The sequence below is a fragment of the Emys orbicularis genome, chromosome 7, assembly GCF_028017835.1.
Source record: "Emys orbicularis isolate rEmyOrb1 chromosome 7, rEmyOrb1.hap1, whole genome shotgun sequence".
Taxonomy (NCBI): domain Eukaryota; kingdom Metazoa; phylum Chordata; order Testudines; family Emydidae; genus Emys; species Emys orbicularis.
The window spans coordinates 52,457,483-52,475,728 of NC_088689.1; the positions used below are offsets into that span (position 1 = coordinate 52,457,483).

At 41.8% G+C, this 18,246-nt stretch overlaps 1 protein-coding gene across 4 annotated transcripts in view; it reads left to right on the plus strand.

Annotated features, from left to right (window-relative positions):
* Window positions 1-18,246, plus strand: part of CCSER2 (coiled-coil serine rich protein 2) — a 110,708-nt gene that overhangs the window by 46,479 nt on the left and 45,983 nt on the right. For all 4 annotated transcript variants that reach the window (XM_065408287.1, XM_065408288.1, XM_065408289.1 and 1 more), the window contains exons 4-5: window positions 9,071-9,230; window positions 9,967-10,162. In XM_065408287.1, the coding sequence (XP_065264359.1) occupies window positions 9,071-9,230; window positions 9,967-10,162 (356 nt within the window). The remainder of the gene's footprint in view (window positions 1-9,070; window positions 9,231-9,966; window positions 10,163-18,246) is intronic.

Here is an 18,246-nt window from a genome sequence, read left to right on the forward strand (position 1 = left end):
GTCAGGAGACCCCACCACTCTTCTCCACTCTCCTCCATATTATTCCATCTCCATTCCAACTCCTTCTGGCTGGACAAACTTCCCAAATTTCCAATCCTATTGAAGAAACAAACAAAAAATTAAAATGTGATATCCAGGCACATGTATATATTAAGAAGTTCTTGCCTGCACAACATGACCTGTGCAATGGTGTTAAAGTCCAGATAGTACCCAGGCAACCTGACACAATGCAAAGAACCCTGGACCAACAGGCACATATAACACACACATTTAAACTTGACATTGCCTGTGCAGCCAGCTGCTTACAAGGGTAAGAGAAATATTTGCAGAGGCAGAGTAAGATGAAGCATTCTTCCACCCAGCACTGCTCTTTATGGCTGATTGCTACCTGTAATTGCTTTTATATAAACAAAGCTTTTAAAGATCTCATTAGTCAGTCATCTTTAATCAAGACAAACTGTATTAGAACATACTAAGCTGGTCAAGTTAAAGTTTTAGAATGTATAGATTGAGTTAGAGAAGGCGATGTAACATCGCACCCTTAAATCCTAGTCTAGACGAAGTCTTTGGGGTGCTAGAATTGACCAAAACCAGCACTTTAATAACAGAGCGCTGACATTGGACAGCAGATGCCAGGGCATTATGGAGGTGTGTATCTTGCCCTCCCAGCCCTGTCCCACAATTCAGCTTTAATTGGGATGGCCAGTACCACTTAACATAGTTATAAAAAATAAATAAATACAGTAACTCCTCACTTAGTCATCCCGGTTAACGTTGTTTCTTTGTTATGTTGCTGATCAATTAGAGAACATGCTCATTTAAAGTTGCGCAATACTCCCTTATAACGTTGTTTGGCAGCCACCTGCTTTGTCCACTGCTTGCAGGAAGAGCAGCCCATTGGAGCTAGCTGGTGGGGGCTTGGAACCAGGGTGGACCGGCAGCCCCCCATCAGCTCCCCGCTCCCCTAAGTTCCCTGTGCAGCAGCCACCCAGCAGGCTATCAATTGCCGGCAGTTCAGCTGTCCCTCCCCCCACTGCCCTGTGCTGCTCCTGCCCTCTGCTTTGCAGCTGCTCCCTGTATATCAATTATAATATACAGACAGTTATGTAAAGGACCCTGTCCTGTGTGACAATGATTTAAAAACTGTCCAACTATAACAGCTAATATCTTAATTCAAAATTACCGTTTGACTGTTCTGAAGAGCTGCTGGTGTCTAGACTTTTAGAAGAATGTTCTCTTAAGACTTCCAAAGAACTAGTGATATCCAGACTTTCTGAAGAAATGGGTCTATACCCTTCTGTAGAACTGATGATATCCAAAGTTTTGGAAGAATGGGTGCTATAGCCTTTTGAACTGGCATCTCTTATGATTATCTCCTGCATGGATCCGAATGTTAATGGACCAAAGCTTTCACAGTCAGGTGTCCTCCTCCCCCCTGCTCCTGCCCCCCGCTTACCCCATCTCTATAGAGCTGGGGGACACGACAGGGCTCAGGACAGAAGGAGCTTGCTGGCAGCAGCTGCTGTCTTAACTTGACAGGTTTCAGAGTAGCAGCCATGTTAGTCTGTATCTGCAAAAAGAACAGGAGTACTTGTGGCACCTTAGAGACTAACAAATTTATTTGAGCATAAGCTTTCATGGGCTACAGCATCCGAAGAAGTGGGCTGTAGCCCACGAAAGCTTATGCTCAAATAAATTTGTTAGTCTCTAAGGTGCCACAAGTACTCCTGTTCTTTTTGTCTCAACTTGCTGATCTACTTAAAAAGGCAATGTACTTGGAGTGGGGTCAGTGTACGTAAAGGGGCAATGTGCATCTCTCTCTCACTCACACACAGGGTGTGTGTCTGTCTCTCTCTCTGCCATGCTGTCTCCCTCCCCCCTTCATTTGTGCTGCCTTGTAGAGTGTGAGGCTACATTAACAACGTGTTAACCCTTGAAGACTCAGCCGAGTGCTAGTTCATCATTTAGGAGTAAGGCATTCCCTGGGAAATATCCCACCCTCTTCTACCCTCTGATTTCACCTCCTCAACCAAGCTTCACAATCATCATTGCTGTGTACAGTTTTAAATTGTTTGTTTAAAACTTATACTGTGTGTATGTGTGTGTGTATGTGTATGTGTGTGTGTATGTATGTGTGTGTGTGTGTGTGTGTGTGTGTGTAGAGAGAGAGAGAGAGAGAGAGAGAGAGAGAGAGAGAGAGAGAATGTCTTGTCTGGTGAAAAAAATTTCCCTGGAACCGAACCTAACCTCCCCTCCTCCCCCATTTACATTAATTCTTATGAGGAAATTGGATTCGCTTAACATCGTTTCGCTTAAAGTTGCATTTTTCAGGAACATAACTACAACATTAAGTGTGGAGTTACTGTAGAAACGTTGGCTAGACATGACTGCAATGCCCTGTCATGTGAAAGTAAACATTCAGTAAGACAAGGACTTCTGCAGAGCTCTGCCTCTTTGACTGTGCTCCCCAACTCAGTGAAGGAGAAGCGTCTGCCTCATTGAGTGCATACCTTGTTGCAGCTGAAAACGTTATGCTTGAGGTGAAAAGTTTTTTGAATGTACATGTCAGTGTTTGCTGGGGATGTGTATATTCACTGCACAGCTAAGTTAACCACAAATGCATGCAGCTGGCAGATCACTTTTAAAAAAATTACTGTGACTGTACAAAGAGCAATTTTCATAGCCTCATAACCATCACATCCAGTTTCAAAGAACAGTAAAATGAAAGATGCTTATCAGCGAGAATTATTGCCCTGCCAAATTTCAACTTGTAACCCCAGATTTTTGTGCTAGAATTGCTCCTCCCCTCCCCCCCCCCCCCCCCCAAAAGGCTGAATTTTTGTCATGAGGGGAAAAGTGTATTCTTCAAGTACTAGGTCAGTCTGTAACCAATGGTAGAGTGGACCTTTTTGCTTGCTGCTTCCCAATACTGGCTCATACAGATTATTCCTGGAGGAATTCTGTGCCACTGCGCATGCGCAGAATTGATGTCCCACGCAGATTTTTGTGTCCCTGCAGAAAAATGACTTTCTGATGGGGAAGCAAAGGGAAGCTGCAAAAGTGGTCATGTGACTCTCCCCAGCAGTATGTTTCAGGTGTCCAAGGCAGCCAGCAGATAGGTAAATAAGTGTGGGGTGGGGGCGGGCCTGGGGAAGCCACACTGGGGCTCCTACCCTGTGCCAGGCTCAGCTGATAGTCCTGTCTGGGCTGGGGAGGATGGAACTTCCTCTTCCCCCGCACAGCATCTGGGGGTGGGTCTGACCCACCCCCTGATTTCTCCCCTGGCTGTAGGAAGCTCTGCAAACTCCCCCACCCCCCACAGCGCTTCCTGTACCCATCGCTCCTCAGCTGCAGCGGGAGGGATCCCTGTACAGGGATCTGCTCCCCCATCTGTCCAACTCCCATACATCCAGACCCCCTCATACCCAGATCTTTCCACCGAGCCTCACCCCCCCTATATTCAGAACCCCCCTGACGAGCCCCACTCCCCCTGCACCTGGACCACCCTGACAAGCCACCCGCACCGCCACCCTACCGACCCCCAACCAGCTGCACGTGGATCCCAACCACGCTGAACCACACTCCCGCAGCATCTGGACTCCTGCACTGAGCCCCCCACACCCAGACCCCCATGCTGAGCTCTACCCCCTCACTCAGAGCCCCCCTGCTGAGCACCAACCACCTTCACCTGGACCCTCCTGCAGAGTCCCATTACCGTTGAACCTAGAACCCCTCAACAAGCCCCTGTGCATCCAGATCCCCCCTGAGATCCCCCACTGAGCCGCCTACACCCAGATAGCCCCACACAGAACCCTCTCAACCCACACCTGGATCCCCCCACACTAAGCCCCTCCACACTTGGATCCTGTCTTGCTGAGCCTGCCTCCCCACACTTGGTTCACCTGGCACGGAGGGGCAGGGCTCTGGGGTGTTTCTGGGGCAGGCCTGGTCCTTGCGCTGTGTCAGGGTTGGGTGCAGCCTCACCGCTGAGTCCATGTCCTGAGGGGGAGCTGCACAGTGATCTCCCACCTCTGTGCAACCAGTAGCCCGTGCTCCCCAGTGCCATGCTGGAGCCTCCACATTTATTTGACAAATAAAATTTGCAGAATTTTGCAGAATTTTAAAATATTGTCCGCAGAATTTTTAATTTTTTGGTGCAGAATGCCCTCAGGAGTAACAGATGGACCTGATTCAATCTCTGCCAGAAGTTTTCTTGCCACTTTCCAGATTCCATGCTATACCAGACCTCTAGGAGTCCCTGAAGGATCACCCTCAGACCACTGTGAGGAACTGTCTGAGGCTCTTAAGGCTCATGACAGTATGAACATGTGTCATTCCTCATGATAGGTTGCACCTCTTACAAGCATGGCTCTTTGTCACTCTATTGCCCTCAAATTCATCACCTAGATAAGCTAGTGCAAATCCCGGACAGGATGTTGTTGTCTCTGACCTGGTGGATGAGCCAAAACAACTTGTGCAGGGAAGTCCCTTTCTTTCTTCCCCCCCTCTCATTATTCTGGTAACAGTTGCTTGAGCTGTGGGGTGGCGAGTGCATCTCAGCAACCTTTGAGCTCAAAGTTTGTGGACTACACATGAGGCCAGATTGCACATGAATGTCCTAGGATTATGTGCAGTTTTCCGGGTGCTCTAGCATTTCCTCCCTTGCATTCAGGGCAAGACTGTCCATGTGCTTACCAATAACTGCTGCAGTTCTTATGTGAACAAACAAGGAAGAGTCAGATCAGACTGCAAAGAGTTAGTCAAGCTATGGAACTTGGTCCCTCTCAAAGCATATCACCTGCTCAGGGTCAAAAACACCATGGTAGATTGTCTGAGCAGATCATTCAGTTTGGACCATGAATGGTCCCTCAGCACGAACATTTTAGCCTGGTTGTTTCACATAGGGGGCTTTCTGTCCATGGACTTGTTTGTGACTTGTCAGAATAGGAAGTGTTCCTGTTTATGCTCTAGGCCGGATTGCAGCCTGGGATGAATATCAGACACCTTCCTCTTTTCTTGGAGTAAAGTGCTCCTGTATGCATACCTGCCAGGGTCCTCCTCAAGCTCAAGGAAGATCATGGCTGGATGATCCATCTTGGCCAGGCTTGGGCTATAAGGATGTGGTATTCAGATGTCTGCAAACTAACACCTCAAGAACTCTTGCTGTGACCAGTAAACAGAGACCTGCTGTCACATAACCATGTGGTGGACTTCCTGGCATGGCTCCTCCATGGCTGAATACAGAGGAGGCTCAACTGCAGTCTGGAATGTGCTCTTTAATAGCAGGAAACCATCCACGAGAGCTACTTACCTGAGTAAGTGGAAATATTTTTTTCATCTGGCCAGCCTCCCATGGTATGTCCCCTACTCAGACAAAAATTCAAATGATCCTGGATTATCTTCTGAACCTATAGGAGTCAGGGTTAGTCCTTAGGTGCATCTTGTTGTCTGTACATATGGACCCTCCCTTTGAGTTTGTTTTACACCTGTCAGTGAATGTAGCTTTCCTGGTGGCCGTCCCCTTTGTCGGGAGGATAGGTGAGCTGAATACATTGGTTACTGAGCCATCGTACACTGTTTTCTACAAGGACAAGGTGCAGCTGAGACCACACCCCAAGTTCCTTGAGAAAATTATTTCTGACTTTCACCTGAATCAGTCTGTCTGCTAGTGTTCTTCCAGAACCAAATTCATATATGGATAAGTGAAGACTCCACACCCTATACGATCATTGAGCTTTTTACTTGGATAGGACAAAGTCCTTTTGAATTTCATCCAAGTTCTTTGTCTCGTATGCAGAACATTTGAGGGATCATCCAGTCACCACCCAAAGGCTCTCGAAATGGATCATAGACTGTATTACACTCTGTAACACTGCCAGAGGGGCAACACTTTCTGACCAACTCATGGCGCACTCAGTCAATCTCAGCAGCATTTATGGTGCATGTCCCAGTTATGGACATCTGCAGAGCAGCAATGTGGTCCTCAATCCACATTTTCATCAGACATTATGCACTGTCTGCATAATTAAAAGAGGATTCAAATGTAGGAAGGTGGTCTGTAGCCTCTCTACTGATGAGACTCTGAGCCTCACAGACTACAGTAACAGCTTGGGAGTCACCTACAGTGTAATGGATATATGCAAGCACTTGAAGAAAAATGGTTACATACCTTTCTGTAACTGTTGTTCTTTAAGATAGGGAGCATATGTCCATTATGTGACCCACTCTCCTTCCCCAATGCATTGGAGTCTACTAGAGTATTCTAATATGAAGGAACTAAGGGATGAGAGGGACAACTCTGCCCTTTATACCTTCACTTTGCAGCATGAGGAACTTGGCAATTGGAGGGGCCATCTCTACAGGTATCGCTAGGGAAAACTCACTGGCACTAGTGAACAAAGTGAATGCACACCTATAATGAAATGGACATATGCAACATATCTCTAAGAACAATAGTTATAGAAAGCTAATAACCATTTTTTTTTATTGTGGCACCTGTATTGAAATCACTCAAAGGACAAAAAACTATTACCTGATGGGAGTGGTCTTCCGCTAATGGTGGCTGGGAATTTTATTGGAAAACTGATGGGAATCCCTTAATAGAATAGCATTTGGTACTAAAAATATTTTGTTTATAAAGCTCTTAAAACACAAATGCAAAAATTGAATTTCAAATACAGAGAGCAAAATGGTGCTGATGAGGAGAAATTGGAAACACCATTGCAGATGTGAATAACTGAATAAGCAAAATTCATATTTTGATAAGGTTCATACTCTTTCCTACCCCCCAACTATTTTGTACAGTTAGAGTTGCCAGGCGTCCAGTTTTCGACCAGAACGCCCGGGCAAAAAGCGACCCTGGCGACTCCCGTCAGCACTGCTGACTGGGTTGCTAAAAGTCCAGTCGGCAGCGCATCAGGGCTAAGGCAGGCTCCCTACCCAGCTCCGCGTTGCTCCCAGAAGCAGCCAGTATGTCCAACTCCTAGGCGCAGGGGCAGCCACGGGGGCTCCACACGCTGCACCTGCCCAAGCGCCATCTCTGCATCTCCCATTGGCCGGGAACCGTGGACAATGAGAGCTGCAGGGGCCACACCTGCGGGAGCGTGCAGAGCCCCTGTGGCCACCTCTGGCCTAGGTGCCGGACATGCCGCCCACTTCTGGGAGCTGCCTGAGGTAGGTTTCGCCTGGCCAGAGCCTGCACCCCTGCCCCAGTCCTGAGCCCTCTCCTGCACCCAAACTCCCTCCTGGAGCCGGCACCCTGTGCCCCCTCGTGTACCCCAAACCCCTTATACCTGGCTTCACCCTGGAGCCCTCTCCATCTCCTGCACCCCAACCCCCTCCCCCAGTCCTGACCCCCTCCTGTGCCCCAAACCCCTCATTTGTGGCCTCAGCCAGAGCTGTCACCCCTTCCCGCACCCCAATCCCCTACCCCAGTCTGGAACCCCCTCCTGCACCCTGAACCCCTCATTTGTGGTCCCACCCCAGAGCCTGCACCCCCAGCCGGAGCTCTCATCCCCTCCCACACCCTAACCCCCTGTCGCAGCCCAGTGAAAGGGAGAGAGGGTGGGGGAGCATGAGCGATGGGGGGATGAAATGAGCAGGGGTGGGGCCTCTGGGCAGGGGGCGCAGCAAGGGTGCGATTAGAAAGTTGGCAACTCTATGTGGAGTCGCAATTTTGTTTGCAAAGCTGAATTATAATGAAATTACTTATAAATGTATTTGTTTATACTTTGTAATGTACTCCTCTATAATGAGCTATAGGAGGCAGCTTTTTAAAGTAATTGTTTACTATATTTTGTTTTATGTAACCATTCACTTTTTAAGAGATTTTTTTCCTCGTATCTTGATTATTTTGATTATAAAAGTAGCTGATAAAATTGAGCATAGGTACGATTAATTATTACAACAATATCTTAATTTAGGATTACTTTGAGCCTTAAATGCACTTTGCTGCCTAGTCAGTTTAGGATTATGCATAATTTAACTGATACCAACGCCCTCAGAATACTTCATAGGCATACTGAAACTTTGCTTGTTCCATTCTGGAGTCTGGGATAGTGCTTAGATGCTATATATAGAAACAGTTCTAGCTCAACAAGTATGTACGCAGTGAGTGAGGATAGTAGTTTTAAATCACAGGGTAAAACTGGGCTTGCTTCCCAACAAAACGCAGGCTGGTAACGAAGCAGGAAGGAAGGCCTGTTTATCAATGTCTTACGTACAACTATGTCTGAGTAGGCAGCTGAGTAACACAATGTTCTGTTGTGTAAAGTTCCTCTTCTAGAGACGTGCTGACAATGTGAGGAAAAACTCATTGGGTAAGTGACAGGGAAGTCTAGCAGCAGAACAGTAGTTCATAACTTTAACTTTTTTGCGGCGTCTGACTGCAGGGATTGTAGTTGAGTTTTGGCTTTGTTTCTAGTGGTTTACAAGCTGTTGCCAAATTCAGTCTTCTCAAACTGTTTGTGGACAAAAGCTGTTTAAATCTGAAGACGTTTAAAGTTTTTAAAATATTTTTAAAATTCTTAGGGATTCTTTCTGAAGCTAAAACAAATTAGGCTACAGCCAGTTTGGGATATTTTTTAAAATGAAAAATTGTTGTTCATTGCAGAACATTGTATTGGCCTCTTTCTAAAATATTGTCTTCTTATATTTTGAGTATTGTTCCTAAGTCTTAAAAGGCTAATGATACTGATAGTAAAAAGAGAGAAAACATTTTCTAATATCAAATTGGTCTTCTAAAAATGTTTTTAATCTTAAGTTTTACATTTTGTAGATTCTGCTGCAGGTTCTGATCACTTTTTATTTTAACAATATAACTTCTGAAGTTATTGCAAAAAGGATCGTGGAGATGAAAAGTGAGGCCATTACAGGTGGTCTCTTATGACAATTCTGATCCTTGTGTGTTCAGCTTAGCTCGCTTTTATGATCAGTTTGAAGAAGAATTCATGTTTCAGATTGTACTTGTGCATCTATTAGTAGTATCTGATTAACATTTACTTGTATTTTTGTGTGTAGTGAATTCCTTTAGACTATGTTATGTACATAACTTTTTTAAACATCTGTGTAGTGGAGTGTGAAAATATGAATCGTTATGATAGACAAGACAGAAATACGCGACAGCAGCAGGATGGATTCTGGAAGAGGACACCGCAGCGTTGGAGTGCACAAGACCACTATCACTTGGGCCATGCAGGCCACTTTCCACATGGTAAAAATGACCTGAGCAGGTAAGGACTGTGTTGCATCTCTTCTGAGGGAGTTGTTAGAAATTAATGTATTCTGATGTGTGGTTTCTTCTGATGAAGGAGAGGTTATAGCATTTTCAGAGAAGTGGTGTGCCCATGATTAGATTTTTTGAGAGAAGATGACACTTATAATGGTACTGGTCTAACATTCCCTTCTTTAAACTCAGATCTTTGCCAGGGGGTTGTAATTTAGATGCAAATATTTTTCCCTAGGCTGGAACTAGTTTCTGTGTGTTAAACAATATTATAAATGCACAGTCAATTTCAGCATATGTGTTCAAGGGAAAATTTTTGCTGGTTTCATTGTTCCAGTAGCTATCATGTGACATGGAAAAGTGTTTCTATTTTATTAACGAGTAAATAGTGTGGCATTTTTTGCAAGCCAGCTTGTATAGATGTTGCTTGTATGATGGTGCAGGTGTGAACTGATCCTGGATTACTGGGAACTGAATTAGTTTGTGGGACGCTGCTTGCAGATGTGTAATAACGTGCAGAATTTTATATCGGGATAACACTGGCTTTGTTTTGTGAACGTTTTTCTCCACTCGGCAATCTAAATAAGTGTAGCTATGCACTTTAGTACTCTGCAATTTTAAAAATTGCTTACAGCATTAATAATACACACAATACTAAAATGCTCTCTCATTAAAAAAACAGCTCACAGATTTTAGCTCTAGACTAAGACTGCTCTTGATTTTATCTAAAATATTTCTTTCAGAGGCTCCAGCCACTTAGAGCCTCCTATTGGTCACTTTGAAGGCTATGGAGCACCAAACATCTACCAGACTCCTAGACAGTTGGTGGGCTTACGGGAGAACACAGTGATGCTTGATGAAATGACTCTTCGGCATATGGTTCAAGACTGCACAGCTGTAAAAACTCAGTTACTAAAACTGAAAAGATTACTGCACCAGGTTAGTGTATTATAAAGAGAAGAAAAGTGAGAGAGAAGGGGTGTCTGTTTTAATATGCCACGGTTTCTCTTTTATTATATAATGAATGATAGCAATATTTAAGATTTTGTTCTAATTAATTTATACTTAAAAAGTAACTTATACCTTCCTAGTACTGTAAAAGTGTCCCAGTTAGGAGCCTTGTCTATTCGTTTCCACAAAAATAGACACAGTTATCCTGTTGGGTTTTTTTTTTTATTGAGGGAAAATTGGTAAATAAGTGATCTTCTAATTTTTGTGAATTCAAACAAAGCATGGGATTCAGTGCAGGTAAGACAGATCTCCTTACTTAATGGTGAAGTCCAAGATGGCAGCAAAGAGTAAAATCTTCCTCTTCAATTCCTTTGTCAAATGCACATCAAAGAATTCAGCTTTTTGCCCAGGGTAAAATTCTTAAGAACTCACTTGCCTGCTTGCTTTTCACCTTATCCATATGTCAGCACAATGTGCTTATCGACCGCTGGCTAATTATCAGTTCACATGCAGTGCTAAAATTTGGTCTGCTCTTTAGTACATGAAAAAAGATGAGTTGTTTAAAACTTCTTAAGAGGCTTCTTTCATGTGTCTACAAAGCTTGACAAATAAATGACAGAGTTAATAAGCTAGAAGATGATTATGCAAAAGCACGAATCTTCAGTTTCAAAGATACTCTCTTAAAAATTAGACCGGAAAGAGAAATTCAGGCAAACTTTGGAGGGGGACAAGTTTCCTCTTAAGATTTTTACTTTAGCCCCTAGCTACATTTGCCAAGCATTGTGAAACTCCAAAGAACTTGGGTACTTTAACTTTTAAAATTCTTTAAGTCCAAATGTGCAAAAATTAGTAGAAAAGGAATTGATTTATATTTACATGTCACTAATTCAGGAGAGAACTTCAATTAGCCTAATTCATTCCTTTGTGAAAGACAAATGGAAAGTTTGGATGTCATCAGGAGATTGCCGATTTAATAAAAAATAGTTTAAAGTGTAGAGTTTTTATGGGGAATTCAGTAATAGTTATCCAGTACCACATTACAGGCTCCCTCCTGCAAGGAGCCAAGCACCTCAACTCTTAGCTTTAGTAAATTTGAAATGCAGAATAACTATTGGATTGCTTATTGATTGCAACTAGGCATGGGACAGGCCCACACCGAAAATGCAAATACCCATTACTAATTTATATCTCTTGTCAGATGGTAACCATAATAAAGGAAGCAGAAGTTTGTGTGTGTGCCTGTTATGCATACATATTGATTTGTACTTAAACCCTCTTCATTGACAGTGGTGACTTAGAACATAAGAATGGCCGTACTGGATCAGACCAAAGGTCCATCTAGTCCAGTATCCTGTCTACCGACAGTGGCCAATGCCAGGTGCCTCAGAGGGACAATGATCAAGTGATCTCTCTTCTGCCATCCATCTCCACTCTCTGACAAACAGAGGCTAGGGACACCCTTCCTTACCCATCCTGGCTAATATCCATTAACGGACTTAACCTCCATGAATTTATCCAGTTCTCTTTTAAATGCTGTTATAGTCCTAGCCTTCACAACCTCCTCAGGCAAGGAGTTCCACAAGTTGTGCTGTGTGAAGAAGAACTTCCTTTTATTTGTTTTAAACCTGTTGCCCATTAATTTCATTTGATGGCCCCTAGTTCTTGTATTATGGGAACAAGTAAATAACTTTTCCTTATTTACTTTCTCTACATCACTCATGATTTTATATACCTCTATCATATCCCCCCTTAGTCTCCTCTTTTCCAAGCTGAAAAGTCCTAGCCTCTTTAATCTCTCCTCATATGAGACCCGTTCCAAACCCCTAATCATTTTAGTTGCCCTTCTCTGAACCTTTTCTAATGCCAGTATATCTTTTTTGAGATGAGGAGACCACATCTGTACGCAGTATTCAAGATGTGGGCGTACCATGGATTTATACAAGGGCAATAAGATACTCTGTCTTATTTTCTATCCCCTTTTTAATGATTCCTAACATTTTGTTTGCTTTTTTGACCACCGCTGCACACTGCATGGATGTCTTCAGAGAACTATCCACGATGACTCAAGATCTTTTTTCCTGATTCGTTGTAGCTAAATTAGCCCCCATCATATTGTATGTATAGTTGGGGTTATTTCTTCCAATGTGCATTACTTTACATTTATCCACATTAAATTTCATTTGCCATTTTGTTGCCCAATCACTTAGTTTTGTGAGATCTTTTTGAAGTTCTTCACAGTCTGCTTTGGCAATATCACTTTTAATTCTGGACAGACTTAAGAGCATAGAAGTGAGACAGTGAGGTCAGACAGGAGCAGATTACAGACTTCAGTAGGAGAGATGTTGTAAATTTCACCAAGATTGCGAGCCTAGAAGACAGAAAGGATGGGAGTCAATAATGGAGAAAGAAATTGGAGGCAAAAAAGAGGGAATAGGCAGAAAAATGAATGTTCTGCTTTGGAGAGGTCGGGTTGGGTGTCAGAAGCAGCTGAATATCCAAGACAATGTCTGAGAGGCATCTAGAGATGAGACTAGGCAGAGAGAGACTTGAAGATTCACCAACACAGAGATGGTAGTTGAAACAGTAGGAGAAGATTAGGTGTGAGTAAAGGGTAGAGTGTGTGGAAGCTTAATGGACACCAACAAATGCAGGGAAGATAAGTGAATTTGGTGAAAATAATGGCTCTAATGAAGTAATGGTCCACGGAATGGGAGGACCAATAAAACAGAGGGTCATGGAAGCTGGGAAAAGAGGGTGATCCATATCTAAAGCAGTAGGGAGATATAGAAGATGAGGATAGAGAAGCGTCCCTTAGATGTACTTGGAGTCCTTGACTGATTTCACTGAGGTCAGTGTTTTTGGAGGATGGAATCCAATTTGGGGGTGGATCAAGAAGAGAATTGGAAGAGGAAGTAAAGGCAATGAGAATGAATAGCATGCTGCAGGATTTTGGAGCTAAAGAGGAGAAGGGAAATAGGACAGTAATTAGAAAGGAAAGTTGTATTCAAGTGGAAACAAAACGTGATGGAAAGCAGTGGAAAATTGGCCAGAAGCAGTGCGATGAAGGATAAAGGAAAGGGAAGGAATTAGGTGAAATCAAGGAAACAAGGAAATGAAGGGTTCATAGATTTCAAGGCCAGAAGGGACCATTGTGATCATCTAGTCTGACCTGCTGGATAGCAGGCCATAGAACTTCTAAAATATATGCTCTAGGAATTATTTTGAAGAACATTCCAGTTTTGATTTTAAAAATTATCAGTGATGAAGAATCTCCCATGATCCTTGGTAAATTGTTCCAATGGTTAATTACTGTCACCAATAAAAATGTACATCTTACTTCCAGTCTGATTTGTCTAGCTTCAACTTCCACCTATTTGACCGTGTTGTATCTTTCTCTGTTAGGTCAAAGAGCTCATTATTAAATATTTGTTCCCCATGTAGATACTTATAGACTTATAGATACTTTAGTCAGCCCTCAGCCTTCTTTGTTAAACTAAATAGATTGAGCTTTTTGAATCTATCACCATAAGGCATGTTTTCTATCCTTTAATCATTCTTGTGGCTCTTCTCTGAACCGTCCATAATTTATCAACATCCTTCTTGAATTGTGGGCACTAGAACTGAACACAGTATTCTAAGAGTGATCACACCAGTGCCAAACATAGAGGTAAAACAACCTCACTACTCCTACTTGAGATTGCACTGTTTATCCATCTCAGGATCACATTAGCTCTTTTGGCCACAGCATCACACTGGGAGCTCATGTTCAATTAATTATACACAATGACCTCCAAATCTTTTTCAGAGTCACTGCTTCCCAAGATAGAGGCCCCTATCCTGCAAGTATGGCTTACATTCTTAGTCCCTAGATATATACATTTACATTTAACTGTATTAAAACATATTTATGTGAGCTCAATTTACCCCTTGGTGTAAAAGGGACAGGTTGAATGGTAAGAGCAGATAGTAAGGTTTGGAGGCTGTCAAACAGTAGGTTGGAAAAATGGGAATTAAGGCTTTTTATCTGATCAATAACAATATGACTTTCTGCTGAGTTACTACAGAACATATGGTATGCAAATTCACAACTAGTTAGTCGCATGTAATACTTTAGCACCAACGCCATTTTTAAATTGGATAGAAATCCAGATGATAAATTCTTGCCAAGGTGAAGATTTCAACATAGTGCAGGTTAAACTCCTTGTACCTTGAAGTAGTATTGCATCAGCTCTAAAAATGAATTGTGTGTGTGCGTCGCCGAATTGGATGTTAAAAGTTGCAGCAGAAGGTGTTGGTAAGATTATTTCATTTAAAGACACTTGATTGATTATTTACAAAGAACTATTTGAACTACTATATCACACATTCACAATATTCCAATTAGATTTTAAAATGCATTGTAAAGGAAGCTGTTGAAGACTCACATTTGTAGTTGACTTTGTCAGAAAATTTTAGTTTTTGCTGTCCTATCTAACCTAGTTTCAGACCCAAGAGTAAACAGAAGTTTTATATATAACATTAGCAACAAAATTTTTCTATTACTTCCCTCCTCACCCTGAACTAACTCTTTAACCCTGATGTACCATTGAACTGGTGTGTTAGAACAGCTATGTAAACAAAGGATTGCGGCATGTGTCATACTAGAACCCATTGATTTACACCAACGTTGCCCACCACCTCCAACAGCTCCCTTGACTGGCTGCTGTGCCTCCCATGCCCACATTTCTCATCCTACTCCAGCTCCCATTAATTATTCGGCAAAGTTTTAGGAACAGATCTTGTGAAGAGATTAGCAGAACTGGGAGATCTGCCAGAAACTTTTCTGAAATGTAGGAAAATATCACTTTATTAGCCTAAATACTGTCACTTTTCTTAATTTACTTTTCCATTTAGTTTTAATATTTGAAAGTTTGTCTTAATTTTAGACATAGGTAAAGCTCACAGTAAACTGTCAGATATGGCTGTGTCTACAGATCTAAGAAGTGTCCTCTCAAAATGTTTTCTTGGGCAAAATTTGCAAAAGTGCCCATTGGCTTTCACTGTGGGGACTTAGGGTCCTAAGTCACTTAGGTGTGTGTGTGGAAAATTTTGCCCCTTTAAGTGTCCTCATTATACCTTGTGAGTGGTGTGGCAAATCTCTCTAGGCTCTTCAAAGCCATATAAAAGAATACAAAGCTTTCTGTTCTCTATGGACTAAGCTGTGTGAATTGTGAACAAGGCTGTAGCTTTCATTTTTGCTATGACTCAGTTTATAGGAGATGATTTGCTCCCTGGCTAGGCTTGCATATTGCATAGCAGTTCAACAACAGTATATTTGACTTTAGACTTAGGTAACACCCCCTCTTTTGAAAGTTATTTCCCGTATTTCCTGGGAAGTCTACTTTTATTGTAAGAGTAATAACCTCCAACGTGGCTTTTGCGTGACTACAGCTGATCACATTTAATTATCACTCTAAACCTGGGCTTGTAGGACAGGCTCCACTAATTGTTTCACATACACTGTTGTACCAAAGGCTAATCATTTGGTTATTGCAAATATAAAATTAAAATACATACACATGTAAATTTGTGAAAGAGTTAAGAAAATGTGATATGCTGTCTAAAATGTTGCATTCCTTGACTCTTAAAAGCTTTTAAAATAGTTTTAATGATGCCTGGATTTTCAAGAGATTGCTAATGGGTTACAGAAACTTTTATCTCTAAAAGCATTGCTTCAGATTTGGCACCGGTAGGTAGGAATCAATAGTCTAAGGCTATGTCTGCACTAACACTTTTGTGGGTAAAACTTTTGTTGGTCGGGGTATGGAAAAAAACAACCCCTGACCAACATAAGTTGCACTGACAGAAGCACCGGTGTGGACAGCACTTTCCTGCTGACATAGCTACAGCTGCTCGTTGGGGTGGTTTAATTATGCTGATGGGAGAGCTCTCTCCTGTTGGCAGAGTGGCTACACAGGATACGCTGTAAAGTCTGTAATGTAGACATAGCCTAATTGTTCTTTGGCAGTTGTGAAGTGAATTTATGGCCTCAGTTCAGTTCCTAGTTGGCACATAATCTTGTTGCAAAAAACCTGGTGCACACTTCATTGAAACACCCCAACAAAAAAGTGAAGCCATAGCATCTACAAAACCCTTCTGGATTAATTTATTATCCTTTGGGTTGTCAAAAGTTTGAAAAACTGTGTAATATATTAAGAAAGATTTATGTGAAATGTTGGCTAAAATGGGATTTGCTAGTTGTGACTTTAGGGTATACAAGGATTTTAGGTAGAGTGGGGGCTGTTGTCCCAGTCTTTGGCGGTAGCTAAAAGTTTTTATTTTGGGTTGTTGGTGTTGAATGTCTTCCTATTTGTTCCTGACAACTTGACCTTCAGCACCTATTGCTGAAATAAACAGAACTGCCACTTGCTTTCTGCTCACCTTTAGATACTGGTAACATGAACAAGTGTTAAACTTTCTTTGAGAGTATATTGTACTCGAAACTTTTCTTACTATCATTCTATGATTTTACTTAAACCTAATTAAGGAAGCATTGTTAGGTAAGTAAACTGAGTTCTCTATTAGATTAGCTGGCCCCCTGCAGAATTCTGAAAAAACCCACCAAAACCAAAAACCATTCAATTCCTATGTATTAGCCCCTCTCCTCCCCCCCTTTTTTTTGAGACTGGTTCTCTGAGAAAATCATCAGAAAACAAGCAAGAGAAAATATGTGGGACTCATACTAAAAAGAGGCTAGGACTTTTCAGCTTGGAAAAGAGGAGACTAAGGGTGGAGATGCGTGTTTTCATTATCTTCTCTTGTATTTGTGGAGCATGTGAAGTAGAGAATAATGGGCATAATATTCAGTATACTCACAGGAGGTATTATATTTAAAACTAGACTGAAAATACTAAACTTTAGGAAGTGAAATTTGAAAAAAATCAAGAAGCCAGTTAAAAAGACCTTAAAGTCAGAAGTGACTAAACTTAAAATGTTTAGTCTCAGCTACTTAACTTCTGTCTGAATTATGGGAGTCTTAAGATATACCCTTAAACTAAAATAGTACTAGGGGAGAGAGGGAGAACACTGTGGTTAAATGGTAACATTCAAAACATAATTGGAGCCAAACAGAAAATGGAAATCCAGCTGAAGTTCAACCAATAGGAAGGACCATAAACTATGGCAGGTGAAATGGAAGATGGAAACTAACATGGCTAAGACAGAATATGAAAAGCATATAGCCAAAGGGGGGGGGGGGAGGGAAAGAGTAAAATTAAGTATGTCAGAAATAGGAAGTCTTTTGAGAGAATCAGTGGGTTTGCTGGACTACCAGAGAGGAAAGGGAGCAATTAAGGAAGATAGAACACTGTAGAGAAACTAAATGACTTTTTCATCAGTCTTCATCACAGGTGGGGAGAGCACTGCCTCCAGACTACTCTTTTCAAGTAATAAAGTTGAGGTATTGTCAGAAAAAGGAGCAAATTGATAAAGCAAAGAGCAATAAGTAAACTTTGCTGCCCACATGGGTTCTGAAGGAACTTCAAAATGAAATAGCTGGACTGTTAATATCAATAGGTAATCTTTTTTTAAAAAAGTTATTCTATTGTACAAGGGCACTGGAGGATGGCAAGTATCTATTTTTAGAAAGGTGCTGAATTGATCTTGGGAATTGCAGTCTAGTGAACCTTATCTCAGTAAAAGGGAAATTGATTAAAACAATTAAAAATAGGATTCTAACATGAAAGAATTCAAACTAGATAAACACAGTATGGTAGGAACAAACCAGCACAATTTCTGTAAAAGTAAACTGCCTCTCATCTACTGGAATTGTTTTAAATGTTAACTAAACAGTGGGTAAAACAACTTACTATTTTAATATGTCTGGACTTTCAAAAAGCCTTTGACACAGTTCCTCATAAGAAGCTATTAAGGAAGAAAAGTACTATTCTTTTGACCTGTGGAACTTATTGCTGCAAGTTATTGTTGCGGTCACAATAGAGTATTAAAAATAATTAAACATTTTATATTGATAATGAGAACATACAGGCAGGCTATTAAAATAAATTAGGGATATAATCAGTCATGCTTCAGAG